The following is a 16,560-nucleotide window of genomic DNA, read 5'->3' on the forward strand; positions in this document are numbered from 1 at the left end:
GCCTACAGCCGTGAATGCTTTTTTTTTTTCTTTTTTTTTTAATATATATATTATTCATGCAACTAAATGAGGAAAATAAAATGTATGGATTGCGTCCAAATTTTTTCAACATTATTTTTCATTGCTTGAGTAGGAATAGTATGCACCTCGTAAAAAAAAAAAAAAATCTATCTGATCCAGCAGTGACTGGAAAAATGTCCTCATGGTCTGTTTATGCTCTGTGTTTGAAGAAGGAAATAAGACCTTTGTTTGGTTTGGTTTTGATACATATTGAAATGATTTCTAATGTATGGCAGAACTTCATTATTTCTTGAGATGACCTCCCGGACTTATTTATTATAGTGCTCATTATTTCATGACGCAGTGGACTGTGGGCTTGACCGCCATACTATCGACTGGTGAACTGCATGCAGCTGGTTTACGAATGAATGTTCTTTGACTCTAAACAACTGTTAACTCGTAATTTCCTGCCCTGTTATTCTTAACAGTAAAGTTTGACCTTGTTTTACAGCAAACATTAAACCGCAGTGCTTTTGCTTATTCGACACTGAGAGGCAAACCTATGGAAAACAGCTGCAGCGGTTCATGCTGGCTTTGATCCAAATACAATTACTTTTATGGCAACTGCTGATGACCACTTTTAGTGCCGTCTACAAAGATCATAACAACTGGTTTATGGCAACGCTCTCTCTCGCCTGACCCAGAGCTGCCTGCAGGTCAACTTCCAGCTTGACTTTTGTGTTTCTGTGGACTCTGTTGGGAGTTTCCCCATTGGATATGGTTGGTTGGGTTAAATACATGATTTAGCTAGCTAAAAGACTGAACTGGAAAGAGGAGCAAACGGCAAGCATGGCTCTGTCCAGGTCATATATTTTGCTTCCCAGCACCTATAAATGTGTCTCTTTCTTAGAGCTTGCACTTTCACCATCACGTAGACACAGGGAGAACATGCAAACTCCACACAGAAAGGTCCCAGGCCCCAAATCCACGACCTTCTTGCTGTGAGGCAGCAGCACTAACCACTGCGTCATAATAATAACAATAATAATAATAATAATAATAATAATAATGATAATTGTAGCATTCCTCCGAATGAATGACAAGGGACTCGACTGGCGGCTTCGGTATTTAATGCCGTTTCACATAAAAAACAGCTCCAAAAGTCCGTAACGTCCGAAGCAGTCGAGCGCTTCGGACGTCAAATGAATCACCTAGTTGGTTCGGTTTGTCATGTGAATCGATTATGTTTAGAGATAGGGTATCCCTATTGTGACAGTGGCAGTCCTGTCACAATGCCTCCAATTGATCATTTTTGAGAGTTAGTAGTAGATGGATCCATAGATAGTAAGTTTGATAGATGGATAGAAATAGATAAGTTAGTTACAGTTACAGATAAATATATATATATATAAATATATATATATAAGACACACACACACACACACACACACACACACACACCCTCTACCCCATTTTCAAGCACCCTCTGCCGCCCACCATCTTCACCCAAGCAACTATTAATCTCTTTCAATGAACTCCAAAACATACTTTGTCAAAATCCATAATATAACTTAACAGTTTCATGTAAAAAAAAAATACAGTCTGTATTTGTAGAGCACACCATCATCCTTCTTATTATGATAATAATAATAATAATAATAATAATAATAATAATAATAATAATAATAATAATATATTATCATTATTATTATTATTATTATTATTATTATTATTATTATTATTATTATTATTATTATTATTATTATTATTATTATATCCACTGGAAACCATACAATCATCTAGTGCAGTCAAACAGAAAATTGCTATACAGTCCTATTTTTCTATACTTCCATGATACAGTCAGAAGTGCTGTTTTGGTTAGAAAGAATCACATGGTTGATGACGTGTAAACCAGTGCACTGCTTCATGAAGGATCGAAACCGTATCACTGGTTTGGCTGTCTCGACTCAGAGCTGAGTTGAGCTTTCGAAGTCAATCGAGAATTGTTCGACAGGGGTTTGGTTTGACAGTGTTGCATTCAGTACTACATATTCTATAACATTTAAAATCATTTAAAACAGTTGACGTTAGCGCCGTAACATGCAAATTGGTGGGAGTTAATGAGGAATCACGGTGTGTAGACGCTAACGCTACTCAAACAGCTTAGATGAAAGAAAACTGAGTGTGATTTGGGTTTGTGGTACATTACGACAATCTTGGACTTGCAAGACTGAGGCGACAGTTCGATTCCCATCAATGCGTATAGTGTCATTTAGCTCATCTATTCCACATTTTAAATAGATCACATTTGACATCTGAACCACTGAACACTTAGTATTTAACATATTTTTAAACTATGGGCTATTTAGTCTTGTTTTAGGATACAATATAAATTCATTGCACAAAATGTCAGGCTAAGTATAGAGCTATGGTCTACTACAATCAGTGGTGGCAAATAAGAAACATTGTCTTTATTTTTCATTTTTATTTTTATTGTGTCAGCATTGAACCATACAACCATGTAGTGTTGTCGAACAAGAATGCATGGTGAATCAAATCCTAAACAACCTATGAAACAATGAACACGTTTTGATTGCACTTCATTTTATTGACCACTAGATGGCCTACTCGAGCACTGTGTCATTGTGTGACCGAGCTATGGAGTCAGCAACATGAGAAGAGAGAACTGATGGACAATCAATTTATTGAATTTTGTATTGAATGCATTCAGTATGCACAAGGAGGTTTCTTGTGTCATGGCACTGACTCAGAAGGACCCCCATGCCCTCCATTTTACTGAAGCAGACCAGAAAGGAGTCTCTGGCATCATCATCATCATCATCATCATCATCATCTTCCTGGAGAACCTGGAAGACTTTGTCGTGTGCAGCTTTGGTCAGCTTCAGAAACACAGGTTCCACCACCTCTCCCTTGAAGAAGGCCTGGTTTGACCGGACCTACTCAACCATCTAATGGAGGTCATGTCTTAGTCTGGGTTCCTCCTACCCATTTGCTAATGCAATTCATTAGTTCATAGCTTGCTTCAGGAATCAAACCATATACGTCACTACAGAGATGGACGCCTTGTTATCCTCAGCCCTCTGCTTGGGGATGCCCTACAGTTTCTAAATTGAATTTCAGGCTTGACCCATACTTGGACAGTTCATTATGATTACTTTCAGCTTCCTCAGTAAAGCAGCTTCATCATGGAGGGGTTATTTATTGGCACATTATTGTGTTGGAAATTTGTGTTGTGGCCTAGTCGCTGAAGAAAGGACATCATTCTCTGGAAATAATCTTTCTCTGCACTGAGCTCCCCAGAGCTATGATGCTGTCATTACTATACTTGACTTGAGGCATGGGGCAGTCGGGGGTGGGGATGTGGGGGTGCACTTACTTCTGTGAGATACTGTATATCTAGATATTTCTTCATGGTGCTGTACAAAAACTGAAATGAAACGAGTATTAGCTGTACCGTCAAGGGTTTGGTGTGGATGCGCTTCAGGGGAGTGTGGAGTGGCTCCAGTTGACCAGCCAGTAGGGCATTCGCCTTCTCCGCCCAGAAGGTGAACCGCTGTCCATGTCTATAGAGTAATGAAAGGATACCACATTTAATGTTAAACCCAAAAGAAGTTAATAATTTAATATGTAGAAATAATGTATATACCTCTATAAAGTAGAACCCCAGCTGGAGGCACCACTTATGCTTATGCTTCCTTATGCTTGGCATGTCAACCTTTATGAGACAAATAATATTGAATCATATTTCTGTGGCTGCACTTCATGTTCTACACATTAAAAGTGTTGTATATGAAGCATTCCTTTGTATGAAGGATTATCCCTCATGCTACAACTTATTTCTTGCCCAGAAATGTCCAGAAGTACACGCTGTAGCCCTCTTCTGTCTCCGTGTGTTTACTGCAAAGTCTGCAATACGGGTGCAGTTGAAATGAGTGGCTGGCTCGCTTAGTGGTACAGACGAGGTTTTCCCGGAGCGGATGTCGGTCCAATGTCTGTCGAACATCCAACTTGAAACTAATTTCACCGCGGTTCTTTCACCTACCAAATATCGCCACATACATGAAAAACATTCATTACAGCTCCTTCCAACTCTGTTAGTTCACAGTGTTTCGACCAGACAGACAAGGGAACGTTCAAATAACATGGAATGTGTTCACTTGGACCACAAGGAGAAACCGTTAATAACAAAACATTGTCATAGCTATAGTGGCACAGTATAGTTGTCTCATAGCTCCTCCTAGCTGTCTTCCTTCCTATTGTAACAGACTGTTCGGTGTTAGGTGCGAGAGTATGTAAAAAATTAATGCTTAATTCATTAATTAATGAAAACACAATACACGAACTATCTAAGTAAAAAGGTACACGTTCATTAAAAAAAAAAAAAAAAAAAAAAAAAATCCAGTCAAATAAAAGGTCATTTACCCCAGGTTATAAATAAAAGTATTCTGATACTGAAATCGTTTTTACATTTCACACTTTAGGCCTTTGACTTCGACACCGAATAATAGGTGACAAAAACCTAATCTTGTCAATACTTATTGATAGTTTAAAAAGAATCATCAGATATGCTCGAAAGTGTACAGAACAATGTGAACCCGTTCCGTGGATGTTCTTGAACACACCCTGCCGTTGCAGTTACGTCATCGGCAAGGTGAGCCTGTATCCAATCAGCATAGACCAAATCGCCGCCTAGCCAATGAGATGTATTACGCCGTTGCGCCGATGGCACCGGTTGACCAATCACTGAGCACTCTATATGCGGGCCAGAATCCCCGTTCAACCTTCCGCTTTCTGGAGGGGCACCTTCAACCAACTCCTCTGTGCATCGGCAGTGGCTGCATTAGTAAAGTAGAAGTGGAAATATTACACTGACACAGACACAATGTCCTTCCTAACGATCAGCAGGCTAGCACCTAAATTGCTCAATTCTAAGGTAAGAACAATGACTTTGCCTCTTGGTGTCACTTTGTCAAAACTGAGCCCGCTAGCTCGATGGCTATCGTGAGGTTAGCCGGCTGTCGACGGAGTAACGAGCTAGGCAGCGTTAGCTACCTTAGCTATGCTGCCACATTGTGAAATGTTCGAAATCACAACGTCAAATATTTGCGGTGTGATCGCTGTCATTTTACTTTGCCCTTTGTAAATATATTAATTTAAGTGTGTCGTTCTAGTCTGTTAACATATGCCTCAGAATTCCATGAGCTTAGGAACCGTCTCTTCTAACGTTGGCCTTGTATTGTGACCGCCTGAACATGTTTCTGTAGTCGGCAGAGACCAGATCTTGTTTAGTCGTGACAGACTTGGACTGTCCTGTCGCTTCTTTTTTTTTAATTTCATTTTTATCTTTATTAATGTAGCTTCGATATATATCGCTGTGTCACGATTCTGCCTTTAAAAGTGTGTTTTTTTTCACCACCCACTTGACCTTCACGTTTGGAGTTTAAATTGAAATTGAAGAGCACCCCTTTAATGTATATTTATATATAATTGAACTATATCGACTATGGCTATTGTCGTTTGTTAAATATCTATATTTTGCCGTTTAATGCGATATCAAATACCGATTATAGCTATGTAATCTGTGTTTGAAAATCATTATTTTTCTAGAGCCTTCCACTGACTTGGCAGTTGGAATTGCTGTACTAGATTACTGATTATGGCAGAATTAAATGACTCGGCTCACCATTGTTCCACGAGCCTGCACACCAGTGAATAATTTCTGTCAGTGGTGACTAACCTTCCAGTGACTTACTCCACTGACCCCTTTGCTCAGTTCATGACCCCTATATCTTGGACCACCGACTACCGAAGACGTGTCTCGGTGATAAGCTGTCCTTTACTGCACTTTGTACACGCTGGCTGTATTGTGCCCTGCTATGACTTTTGTAATTATGACTATTGAGGGGTGACCTATGTCACACTCACCCTTTCATGCTTATCAGTAGTGATCCTTGGGTGGAGGGCAATAGTCAGCTGCTTCTCTCACTGTGGCAGCAGTCTGTTTTTAACCATAAAAGTGCCAACTGTCTAAACTGGGTGAAAGTTACCCTATTCAAACGACACAGACAACATATATTTTTAATTGGAGCAATCAGTTTTAAAGCAGATAAACTGTTGCAGCTTCCTGTGTGAGCGTGTGTCTACTCAGCGGTAGGTCAGGTGTCTGTTTAGTTGGTTTTATTTAATCTTCCTCCTAGACGGGACGTTGGAACTGATGAGGTAAACTTTTGTTCTATATTTAAGACCCAGAGCTGTTACATAATCTCTCGGGCCGGCCAGAGTGTGTGTGGTGACGTAAGAGGACCCACCTTTTGTCTCGACAAGACTCATCAGCCGTCACTTGTCGCGATTACGACTAGTGGGTCAAACTGGAACAGAGCCAAGTGTCCCTTATAGACCGCCAGCCCTTCTGCTGTGAATCATTTTTGAACAGCTGACAAAGGAGTCGCGTTTCACTGGCAACTAGCAGCAGGCTAACTTTGCCTTAGATTACGAGCTTTCCTCTCGGGTGACGGTTGTCTTTTTTTTTTATATATATAGCCATGAGTTACCCAGTGTTGCTCTTGTTCCTCCATCATGGCGATAAAGAAAACAATTATAGGAACATTGTTGTAGATACTTGACGTTGCCAAACCCTTTACACACCTCATTATCGTCTGGCTTGATGCTTTGAATTAAAATATATGAAGTCACAAAGGGCACATTTACAATACCTTGCTGATAACACTCCAGGGTTAGTAATCACCACAACAGATAGATGTTGTGCCCTTTGAGCCTCACGTCGACCTTGTTTGCCCCCCTTTTAAAAAATGTTCAAAAAACATTTTAGCACTTTGGTCTTCTTTGCGTTTGTTTGACGTAACGGTTTAATAAAAAAAAAATAGCTGGAACCTGGTTACATGATTGAAACTAGATTTCTTCAGACAGCAAAAGTCCTCATCAATAACAAGTTCAACTAACTGTCCAGCCACTTAGTCTAAAAGATCAGATATTAAATGCATGTACGTTAAGAGGGAGGGAGGATTAATAATTTAGACCAACAAGGTGGTGCAGGGCAAAAGCTCCTAGAATCTGTAAATTAAAAACAAAACAAAAAAACCTACACATGATATTCTTGGTGTGTTTGAGCTGGATGTCTGGATGTAAATTGTTTTTCAGACCAGCTGAGCTATTTTAAATTTAAATGCTTTGAAAAATATATTATTTTTGAATCAGTTTTATCCATGTGTTTTTATTTCCTTCTGTGTCTGTTTCCCAGAATGCCACCTACTTCCTTGTGGCTGCCAGAAACGCCAGCGCATCAACAACGGTGAGTAACCACTTTTCTTTTAATATTAATAGATTTCTATGAATATTTGCCTTAAAGTTGTTGAACGCACTGTTTTCTTTCAAAACAGGTTGACTAAGATAAAGCAAACATTGCTTGTTTATTTAACCGCAGTTAATATGTATGTTCAAATAATGATTGTTCTTGTTGGGCTAATGAAGAGCTTTTTTTTTGTTTTTGGCAGAATCTGAAGGATGTTCTGGCAGATCTCGTCCCCAAAGAACAGAACAGGATCAAGAACTTTAAGCAGCAACACGGCAAAACAAACATTGGCCAGATTACTGTAGACATGGTGAGCTGCATTGTCATGTTGTGTTGTACTGCCTTTCAAAGTGTGTGTGTGTGTGTGTGTGTGTGTGTGTGTGTGTGTGTGTGTGTGTGTGTGTGTGTGTGTGTGTGTGTGTGTGTGTGTGTGTGTGTGTGTGTGTGTGTGTGTGTGTGTGTGTGTGTGTGTGTGTGTGTGTGTTTCAAAGACCTGCTTATCTTGAAAATATTTTGCGCACAACTGTTTTCCAACAACTTGTAGCTACAAAGATATGAAGCGTCATTATTTCATCAACAAAATAAATAATAAATCACGGTACAGTAGCTTCACTTCCTGATTCCAACACAGTATTTCCATCTGAGTCACCCAGAATTTACAAATGCACAAATACTGCGTCATCTTGTTTATTTGTGCACACCCGTTTCCTGTGAGTTTCTGAACTGTGAAATGTCCTTATTCATGAAAATCCCCGAGTTCTTCTACTTGCATTGTATTAATTGGGACCGAAGATTAAACATTTTAATTTTTGATAGTAATGCAGTCACTTTCTTGTGCATCTAATAAGCAGTTTGTCTTGTGCACAGGTCTACGGAGGCATGCGGGGAATGAAGGGTCTGGTGTACGAGACCTCAGTGTTGGATCCTGATGAGGTCAGTACTCGGTACTCTGACAAACGTACACATAAAGAGATGAGTCTGCTTTGTTGGTACTCGGCTTGATTACTTTCTCACAAGAAAGTCATCTGACTTCGGTGCCAGCATCAAAACTACGGTCTTGGCATTGCGTCTGCAGGCCACTCAAGCGATTAATATAGTAAATAATCCAAACTGACAGGTTGCGGCTGCACTCCCTATGGTTTGCATGCACGTCTTAAACAAATCCGTATTCATTTGTGCTTCTCTACCCTGCGTGTGGATACACAGGGAATCCGTTTCAGGGGTTACAGTATTCCCGAGTGCCAGAAGTTGCTGCCCAAAGCTCCAGGGGGTGATGAGCCGCTGCCCGAGGGTCTCTTCTGGCTGCTGGTCACTGGCCAGGTGCCCACTGAGGAACAGGTGAGTGGCGGAGTTCCTCTGAAACTGAAACCGCCGTTGTTGCATCATTAAAATGTAGACGACGCCTTCCTGCTGAGTAAAGCACTTGAGATGAAGTGGTTTTGAGCGATGAGCGATTTTTAATGGTCACATCACAAGGTCAACTTGTCGTAAACATAAAAAAGATGAGTGACTCTGGTGCAGCAGTCACATTAGACTTGACTGGGCAATTTCAAACTGAAATCTGAGGTTGTTACATAAGTGGAACTCTGTCGCTGTCTCTCCCTTTAAAGAGGCATTTTATTGCTGCAGTTATCTCAAATTGCCGTGACACCATTCTGACTGATAAACTTTATCATTGGTGTTTGTCCAAGCAGTTTGGTGAAAGAATAACCCCCCCCCTTCCCTTATGCTTCCTCTCTGCTAATGGCTCTGAGACGTTGTGGTGAAAATGCTGGGATCTGCCAGTTTCTTGAACTTTGCTCCGCCGCTCCTTTTTCTTTAACACCATTAGGCGAATGAATGCTGAATCTGATGTGACCCAGATTTGACTGCGGCCAAAAGGCAAATATTTCATGTCGCCCGTAAAGATTTTGCACTTGTGTTTGTTCAGGTGAACTGGGTGTCCAAGGAGTGGGCCAAGAGGGCGGCTCTTCCCTCCCACGTGGTCACCATGCTGGACAACTTCCCCACCAACCTGCACCCCATGTCCCAGTTCAGCGCCGCCATCACGGCCCTCAACAGCGAGAGCAGCTTTGCCCGGGCCTACTCCGAGGGCGTCCACAAGAGCAAGTACTGGGAGGTGAGTGTCCATCCGCACACACTCGCACAAACCAGAGGGAGCGCAGCGATTCAAGGCACTGGATGGAGTCGCTGTGAAGGTCATCTGTGCGTTTTTGTTTTTTTTTTTTGCTTTTTTTAATGTTGTAGGAACGTCGCTTTAACTTCAACGTCGACCGTCTCAGCTAAAGAATGAAGCGCAGCCAAACTGTAATCGCTGGTCTTTACGACCTGGGAGCCATTATTGGTTGTTTAGACTTTTAATAACAATAACTAATGATATTTTCTACATTTTTATTTGTTCTTCTCTGTGCTGATAATATACTGAGTGACAGCGGCCGAAAAGCCGAGGTACTCTATAATAATGATATGATATAGTACTGAATGATTTTGTGAATTATATTGAACAAAATATGAATCTTTTAAAGACTTTCAAACGCAAAAGTAAGGAGCCTGTTTTTCCAATTTAAGAAGCAGAAAGTTCAGATATGTGTGTGCAAATGTAAGTAGTAATGTATGTATGGAGTAAATGTAAAAAGTCATCAGAAAAAGAAACACTCAAGTACAGATACCTGAAAAAGTGCAGTCAGTGCTTCCCACCAGTGGTGAACAAGGCAGCAGCTGATTGGAGGGAAGGATGACAGGCGCTCACCCTGTGTGTCCCGTCTCCAGTTTGTCTACGAGGACTCCATGGACTTGATCGCCAAGCTGCCGTGCATCGCCGCCAAGATCTACCGCAACCTGTACCGCGAAGGCAGCAGCATCGGCGCCATCGACTCCAACCTGGACTGGTCCCACAACTTCACCAACATGCTGGGCTACAGTGAGACCCAGTTCACCGAGCTGATGAGGCTGTACCTCACCATCCACAGGTGCACTGCGCACACATTCAGCATGGCTGCCTCAATAAACAGTTCATGTCGCGTCACACAAATTCTTTGTTTAACTCCGTTATTTTCCAAGAAGGAGGAGTGGTTATTGTTTTTTCTGTGTATGTAGTAATAATAATAATAATGATGTGAACAAGCAAACTGATTGGATATTCTGTATTTCTGTCGCTACAGCGACCATGAAGGAGGCAACGTCAGCGCTCACACCAGCCACCTGGTGGGCAGCGCCCTGTCGGATCCCTACCTGTCCTTCAGCGCTGCCATGAACGGCCTGGCTGGTCCTCTGCACGGCCTGGCCAATCAGGTGTGTACACAGCACACCGCATCGTTGTTTTTACGGACTTTGTCGGATTGAGTGGTTTGTGTCGAGCACCATTTATTCAAATCACTGGCAGTATTTGTATTTTGAGGAGCCTGATTTAATCCATTTCTGTCATTTTTCTGTTTTTACTGTAGTATTTTGTGTTTTTTCTACATTTTTTAAAAACCTTTTTAACATACTCATTGCACAATGGGGGAAACACGATGCGTTGGTTGGTTTTTGTTATTTATTTTGTTCTTATTTCCCTCTCTGGGTAGAATCTGCTGCCACCAGGCTCGTACGTTGTTCTTTTCACAAGCATTTGTTTTTTCCCGTGTGTTTCAACACACTGCTGGCCAACTTGATCTGACATGCGCGGACCTGCAGAGCAGTTTCACATACATTCCGCGACTGTAGTTTTCCTTGATGTTGCCACAGTTATGAGGCTGAAGTGAAGGTGAATCTAATGAGCTGCTATTTATCTCTTCTTGCCACAGGAGGTGCTGGTGTGGTTGACTGCCCTGCAGAAGGAGATGGGTGGGGAGGTGTCGGATGAGAAGATGAGGGATTACATCTGGAACACACTCAAGTCAGGAAGGGTAAATACACAGCCATGCCTTCAGTCACTTCCAAGGTTTAAGTTAAACATAAAAAGTAGTTTTGCCCTCTAGAAGAGGAATTAAAATATTTAGTTGGAAACTATATGTACTGTTTTAGTTATTGTGATGGAGACCAGAACAAAATCCCCGGTGCTTGCGAACAGAGCCTGACATGGTGTTTTACCACTAGGTGGTGCCAGGTTATGGCCACGCCGTCCTGAGGAAGACCGACCCGCGTTACACCTGCCAGCGCGAGTTTGCCCTGAAGCACCTGCCCAATGATCCCATGTTCAAGCTGGTGGCCCAGCTCTACAAGATCGTGCCCAACGTGCTTCTGGAGCAGGGCAAGGCCAAGAACCCCTGGCCCAACGTAGACGCCCACAGCGGCGTGCTGCTCCAGGTAGGACCTCTTCAGGGCCGTTTCCACTGTGGAGTTGTATTCATTGCCCTGAGAAATTGCACGTCATGAACATTGAATGTCTCTTGTAATTCCTGTTATAATCACTGTATAGTTTATTTTTCATAATTTTTTTTTTAGTGCTGCAACAGCGTTGATGCTACACTGCAAATAGATACTGAATACATCAAATATATGAGCAAGATATATGTAGTTATGCAGCAAAGAAAAACACGTTAAATAACTCTGAACATGCTTTTTATGAAAGGTGGCCATTTAGAAGAATTAAAATATAAAACATGTCTGAGTTATTTTACACTTTTATTGTTCCCTGCATTATTCCCTGTGTGTTCGTACATAGTTTTGATGCCTTCAGTGAGAAACTGCAATGTCAGTAGTCGTGAGAATGAAAGAAAAGACATTAAATTCCTCGGCTGTGTCCAAACTGTTGACTGGTAGTGTGCATCTGTTCTCTAAAATCTTAATCCCTTCCTCTCCCGCCCCCCCCTGCAGTACTACGGGATGACGGAGATGAACTACTACACCGTGCTGTTCGGCGTGTCCCGGGCTCTGGGCGTGCTGGCCCAGCAGGTGTGGAGCAGAGCCCTGGGCTTCCCACTGGAGCGTCCCAAGTCCATGAGCACAGATGGACTGATCAAACTGGTGGGAACCAAGTCGGGCTGAAGAGCGCCACCTTCAGGAAAGGCTAGGGGTTAGTGTTGAAGGGTGGGGAGAGAGGAGGTGGAGCTATCAGACAGAGAGCAGACATGAGTTGACCCCCCCACACCCCCATCCCCTCCTCTCACCCACTGTCATTCCAAACCCCCCAGGGATTCAAAGAGACAGTATGCTTTTAATGTCATTTCACAGAAGAAGACGAAGAAGAAGAAGAAGAAGGGCCTTTTTTTAGATTGTCAAGAGTTGAAGTGTGTTTAGTTAGTCATCCACAAGCCTTTCCTCACGTCTCCACAGTTGGAGTTGTGAGTGGCGAAAAACCTCACTTTACATTCAATCTCGCCGTAGCTGCCGTCGCTAAAACCTTTCCCCCGCTCGGCTCCTGTGTTCTCGTCATTTGGCACTGGGTCTGAAAATCAAGGCAGTGGCATTCAAAGGGAATTATTGGAGTGGTGTGCACTTGCTCAAAGATCCTGTGTTCAATTTGTGACTCTGCTACTTGTGGCTAGTTGCAGTGATTTGTCAGCAAAAACAAAACAAAAGTTTCTCAATTATGTTTTTCAGCGTCCGTAGTTTGTTGTCACTCCCATTTATTAACACTCCAGTGCAGGAAAGGTTCCACAGGTAAATTAACATCTGATTAATAGACATCTTAAAGTGTGATTGGTTAAAAGATACTGCCCCTTTAAATCGTTCTCTTTCTTTCTCCACCTTGTATTCCCTCTATGATCAAAATAACTCTTTTCTATAGCTCTTTTCCCCATATCATGCGCTTTAGAGGGACTTCTGAATAGTAGATAATCAAGAGTAATGTACAGTACCTGAATATATAAGGTGAAGGGTGTTGTAATTGACAGCCTGCGAGTGATTCTTAAGAGCAAGCTTGAACTGATTGTGGGATGGGGAGGCTTCATTATTTCCGGTGCAGTCTCATCTGAGTGTGTTTGTTACCTGATCCTGATTGGGAGGACGGCGTCTGAAACATCAAGAACCCCAAAAGTGAGCACTTGTCTGATTGGTTCCCTTGAACTGCAGCGGTAGAACCCCCCCCAACACACCCCCGCCCCTCCAGTCTTGCTTTATGGTGTTCAATGTATAAAGGTATAAATCTTGGGTTCTCATTTTGTGGTTTTATTTATACTTTGTGTACATAGGTATATATATGTATAGCTTGATTGTATAAGCTCAGTGTGATCACTCGCTTGTAATAACCACAATGATTCCCACAGTTTTATCATCTGCGTGCTGGTGTCCAGTCTCGCTGCAGTTCTCAGTCTCACTGGTCACTGAATTTCTTAAAACGAACAACTAGAAATGAAAGAAAAAAAAAACGCACTATGACAAAAACAACGCAGCTATCTTGTATATACACAATTCCTCGCCTCGCTCTGTAGGCTTTGTAGCCGGTGCTGTTTTTTTTTTTTTTTCAGGGACTTCACTTGAATGTTTCAAGCTTGCTCTTAAGCGCTGGGTTTGTCAGCACTCCGTTTTTTTGTGTGTCTGTGTGCGTCGTTAGAGACTAAAACGCATCAGTTTTCTTTCTGTACTCTCTGCAGTGTTAGTCAGGTCGTTGACTCGGCTGCTCAGTTCTCACTTGTTCAGCTTCCACCTTCCTCCCGGCGTAGACGGATTGTTATTTGCGTTACTTCTGTTTTTTTGTTCTTCCATGTTTGAGTTGGTGAATGTTATTTTGATCGTAGAGGAGCACGAAGGAAATCCCTGGAAGAGTTCAGTGCACATGCAGATGGATTCATCAGAGAAACACTTGTGGGGAGGGGTTGAGTGGTGGGTACCAAGGGGAAGAAACGCTTGCAAGAGGGATTATTGGAAAACCTAACAAGAAATAAAATGAAGGTTTTTATTAACTCCTGGTCTCTTTTGGATTTTTTTTTTTAATTATATTTTATTTTCAGAAGTGAAACAAAACATATATAACCATATATCATTCAATTCAGGAAAATCTCTTCTTCTTTGCAACACTGAGTTACAGTGGGAGGTTTCTCGCTGATCCAATTAAATAAAATAAATTTCCCAGCCAAAAATAAGAGTCTTTTGAGTAATTTTAATCTTTTCAAATCCAAAACTCTATTCAAGGGTGGCAGACCCAATAGGAACTGGCTCCAATCTTCACAAATTTTGTGTTTGGAAAATTGCTGTCACTTCCTTAGATACACGTGACCAGAACTTTGATCTTTTTGGACAGTTCCAGAAGCAGTACTGCTGTCCCGCTTGTGAATTTACTTTTCAAGCACAAGGGCGATCTATTAGGATAAAAAAAAAAATTGTAACATGAGGTCCTGTGCTATATGTTGTATTTCTTTAAATGTATTGCTGAGGAACAGAGAGTGGGCTGTTTTAATACATCCTTCCCAAGCACCTTCATCATGTACCCTTAGAAGATCCTCCTGATGTCGCTTATCAATCCCACCAACACTGTGTTGGTTACAGCTCTGAAGTCTATTATAAAGAAAATGTGACAAGACCTTTACTATCTTCTTCTTCTGAAGACCTTTATTCAATGTAAAATGAATTCTAAACTTGTCAATTGGTCCCTGTTTCTGTTTGGGCTGGGTTGAGATTTGTATTAATAAAGTGACGGACTTGAAGATGTAGGCCAAAAAGTCTTTTTGTGGGCGTCCAAATCTGTTTTGTGCTTGTGGGGAAGACATGAAGACATTATCATCAAACAAAGCTCAGGAGAATGTTTATTTTATTTCTAACACTTGCTGAGTGCGACAAATCTGCTGTGTGAATTTCTTCCCACTTGAAGAATTCTTAGTCTGCAAACATGACCCAGTTTTTGAGACGGGCAGGTAAATAAAAAAAAAAATAAAAAAACAAAGATTACAACTCAAGGTCAGAATTACTGTCATCATGACCAAGTGTTTGTAAAGTCAAACTCCAATGGGCAGCTTGTAGATACGACTGCGAGGTTTAGGGTTAAAATTGGTTTTCTTTGGCCTTGGTTGGAGAAAGAATGCAACAACCGACATAAAGAAGAGGATCCAAATACCTTTTCGCTGGTATTTATAACTTGGCCACATACCACGACCCCACTCTGGTTTCCAGTCAGCTGATTCCGCCAGTCGGTGGAACTGCCTCCTTGCACACTGCGTGCGCTACTGCACTAATAATAAAGTATTAATTCTAATAATAACATAGTAATGCGACATTGAGGAACATCGGCTACTTTTCAAGAACACTAAAGGTTCTTCACTAACCACAACATGGACTTGAAATAAGTTCAAATACACGACAATAGGCCCACCTGCTTTTTTTTATTTAAATAACAAAGCACCCATAGTATTTACAAAGACAAGTGGATTTTTAAAATTATGTTTGTTTTTTTGTTTTTTTATACAAGCAACTCTCCAGTCAGTGCTAGCAGTGTCTCCAAATTGAATCCAGGGATTTTTGAGTTTTTAAATACAGCTGCAGTTGCTAAAGTGGCTGAATGGAAGGCTGCGGAAATAAGAAAATACCAAACTGTATATTTGACTTACATGTTGCCTCAGAATTGAAGTATTGGCACCTACCAGAACATAACTTGGCATAAAAATCAAATCGCTTGCAATACTGGGAAGAAGGTTTTTTTTTAAAGAAGCGTAGTAAAGTTATTTCTAATTCTATTTTAACACAATGCCAAAGTCCAAATATATCCAGAACAGCCGCTCTATTCCAAAAACAATGGAACACTCAGACACGGTTTAATTTTCTTGCAATACAATTTCAAATTCTCGGACATTCGTCATGCATCAATAAACTCTACCTTTTTTATCATCCAATCAGTAAAGCCAAAAGAGAATAAATCACTTGAACCTGAAAGCAAAGATGCATTTGAGAGTAAAAGCGGACGATGTGGTTGAGTGGTGAGGGCTGCAGGTGTCGACCAACGACGGCTCAAATGTGTCACCGCTGCCTACAGCGGCAATTACATAATAACGAACTGTATATGTGAGAAATTAAACATGGATTTTGAGTATGTGTAGTCATGCTTTGTAATCCAACACTGTGATTATATTCCTCTTTGGCTACTACATTCATGCATCAAAACATGATTAAATGAAAGCAACAATCCAAAAAAAAGAAAAGAAAAAAAGTCAAAATAAAGGATAATGTTTCACTATACAGCCCACCGTCACTTTTTTTTACACAGTCACACAAATAAGAAGACAGTAACATTTTACTTGTGACCTTATCAATCAGGACCTTTACCCATTAAGCAGATAAGCTGCTTGTTATAGACGTCGACTGTTTCACCTTTCACCACT

The 16,560-nt window shown here is 41.2% G+C and overlaps 1 protein-coding gene and 1 long non-coding RNA gene across 2 annotated transcripts; one reads left to right on the forward strand and one right to left on the reverse strand.

Annotated features, from left to right (window-relative positions):
* Positions 1-2,687: 2,687 nt before the first annotated feature.
* LOC142899069 (uncharacterized) lies at positions 2,688-3,595 on the reverse strand. The gene is made up of 2 exons (XR_012928685.1): positions 3,476-3,595; positions 2,688-3,002 (listed from the first exon to the last, which is right to left on the reverse strand). It is a non-coding gene; the product is annotated as an uncharacterized LOC142899069 (long non-coding RNA).
* Positions 3,596-4,814: 1,219 nt separating this feature from the next.
* Positions 4,815-15,884, forward strand: cs (citrate synthase). The gene is made up of 11 exons (XM_076042482.1): positions 4,815-4,954; positions 7,280-7,330; positions 7,533-7,640; positions 8,198-8,263; positions 8,537-8,668; positions 9,261-9,449; positions 10,100-10,299; positions 10,492-10,621; positions 11,116-11,217; positions 11,408-11,617; positions 12,128-15,884. The coding sequence occupies exons 1-11, from the start codon at positions 4,904-4,906 to the stop codon at positions 12,296-12,298; spliced, it is 1,410 nt and encodes a 469-aa protein (XP_075898597.1). The 5' UTR covers positions 4,815-4,903; the 3' UTR covers positions 12,299-15,884.
* Positions 15,885-16,560: the final 676 nt, after the last annotated feature.

Source organism: Nelusetta ayraudi, unplaced genomic scaffold (genome assembly GCF_046127955.1).
Source record: "Nelusetta ayraudi isolate G7.1 ecotype Tasmania unplaced genomic scaffold, CSIRO-AGI_Nayr_v1 ptg000070l, whole genome shotgun sequence".
Lineage (NCBI taxonomy): Eukaryota > Metazoa > Chordata > Actinopteri > Tetraodontiformes > Monacanthidae > Nelusetta > Nelusetta ayraudi.

Bases quoted from the DNA above. Each gene is read 5' to 3' on its own strand.
- cs (XM_076042482.1), top strand. From the start codon at position 4,904: ATGTCCTTCCTAACGATCAGCAGGCTAGCACCTAAATTGCTCAATTCT. The intron at 8,669-9,260 runs GTGAGTGGCGGA...GTGTTTGTTCAG, and splicing joins AGGTGCCCACTGAGGAACAG to GTGAACTGGGTGTCCAAGGA. The intron at 11,618-12,127 runs GTAGGACCTCTT...CCCCCCCTGCAG, and splicing joins ACAGCGGCGTGCTGCTCCAG to TACTACGGGATGACGGAGAT.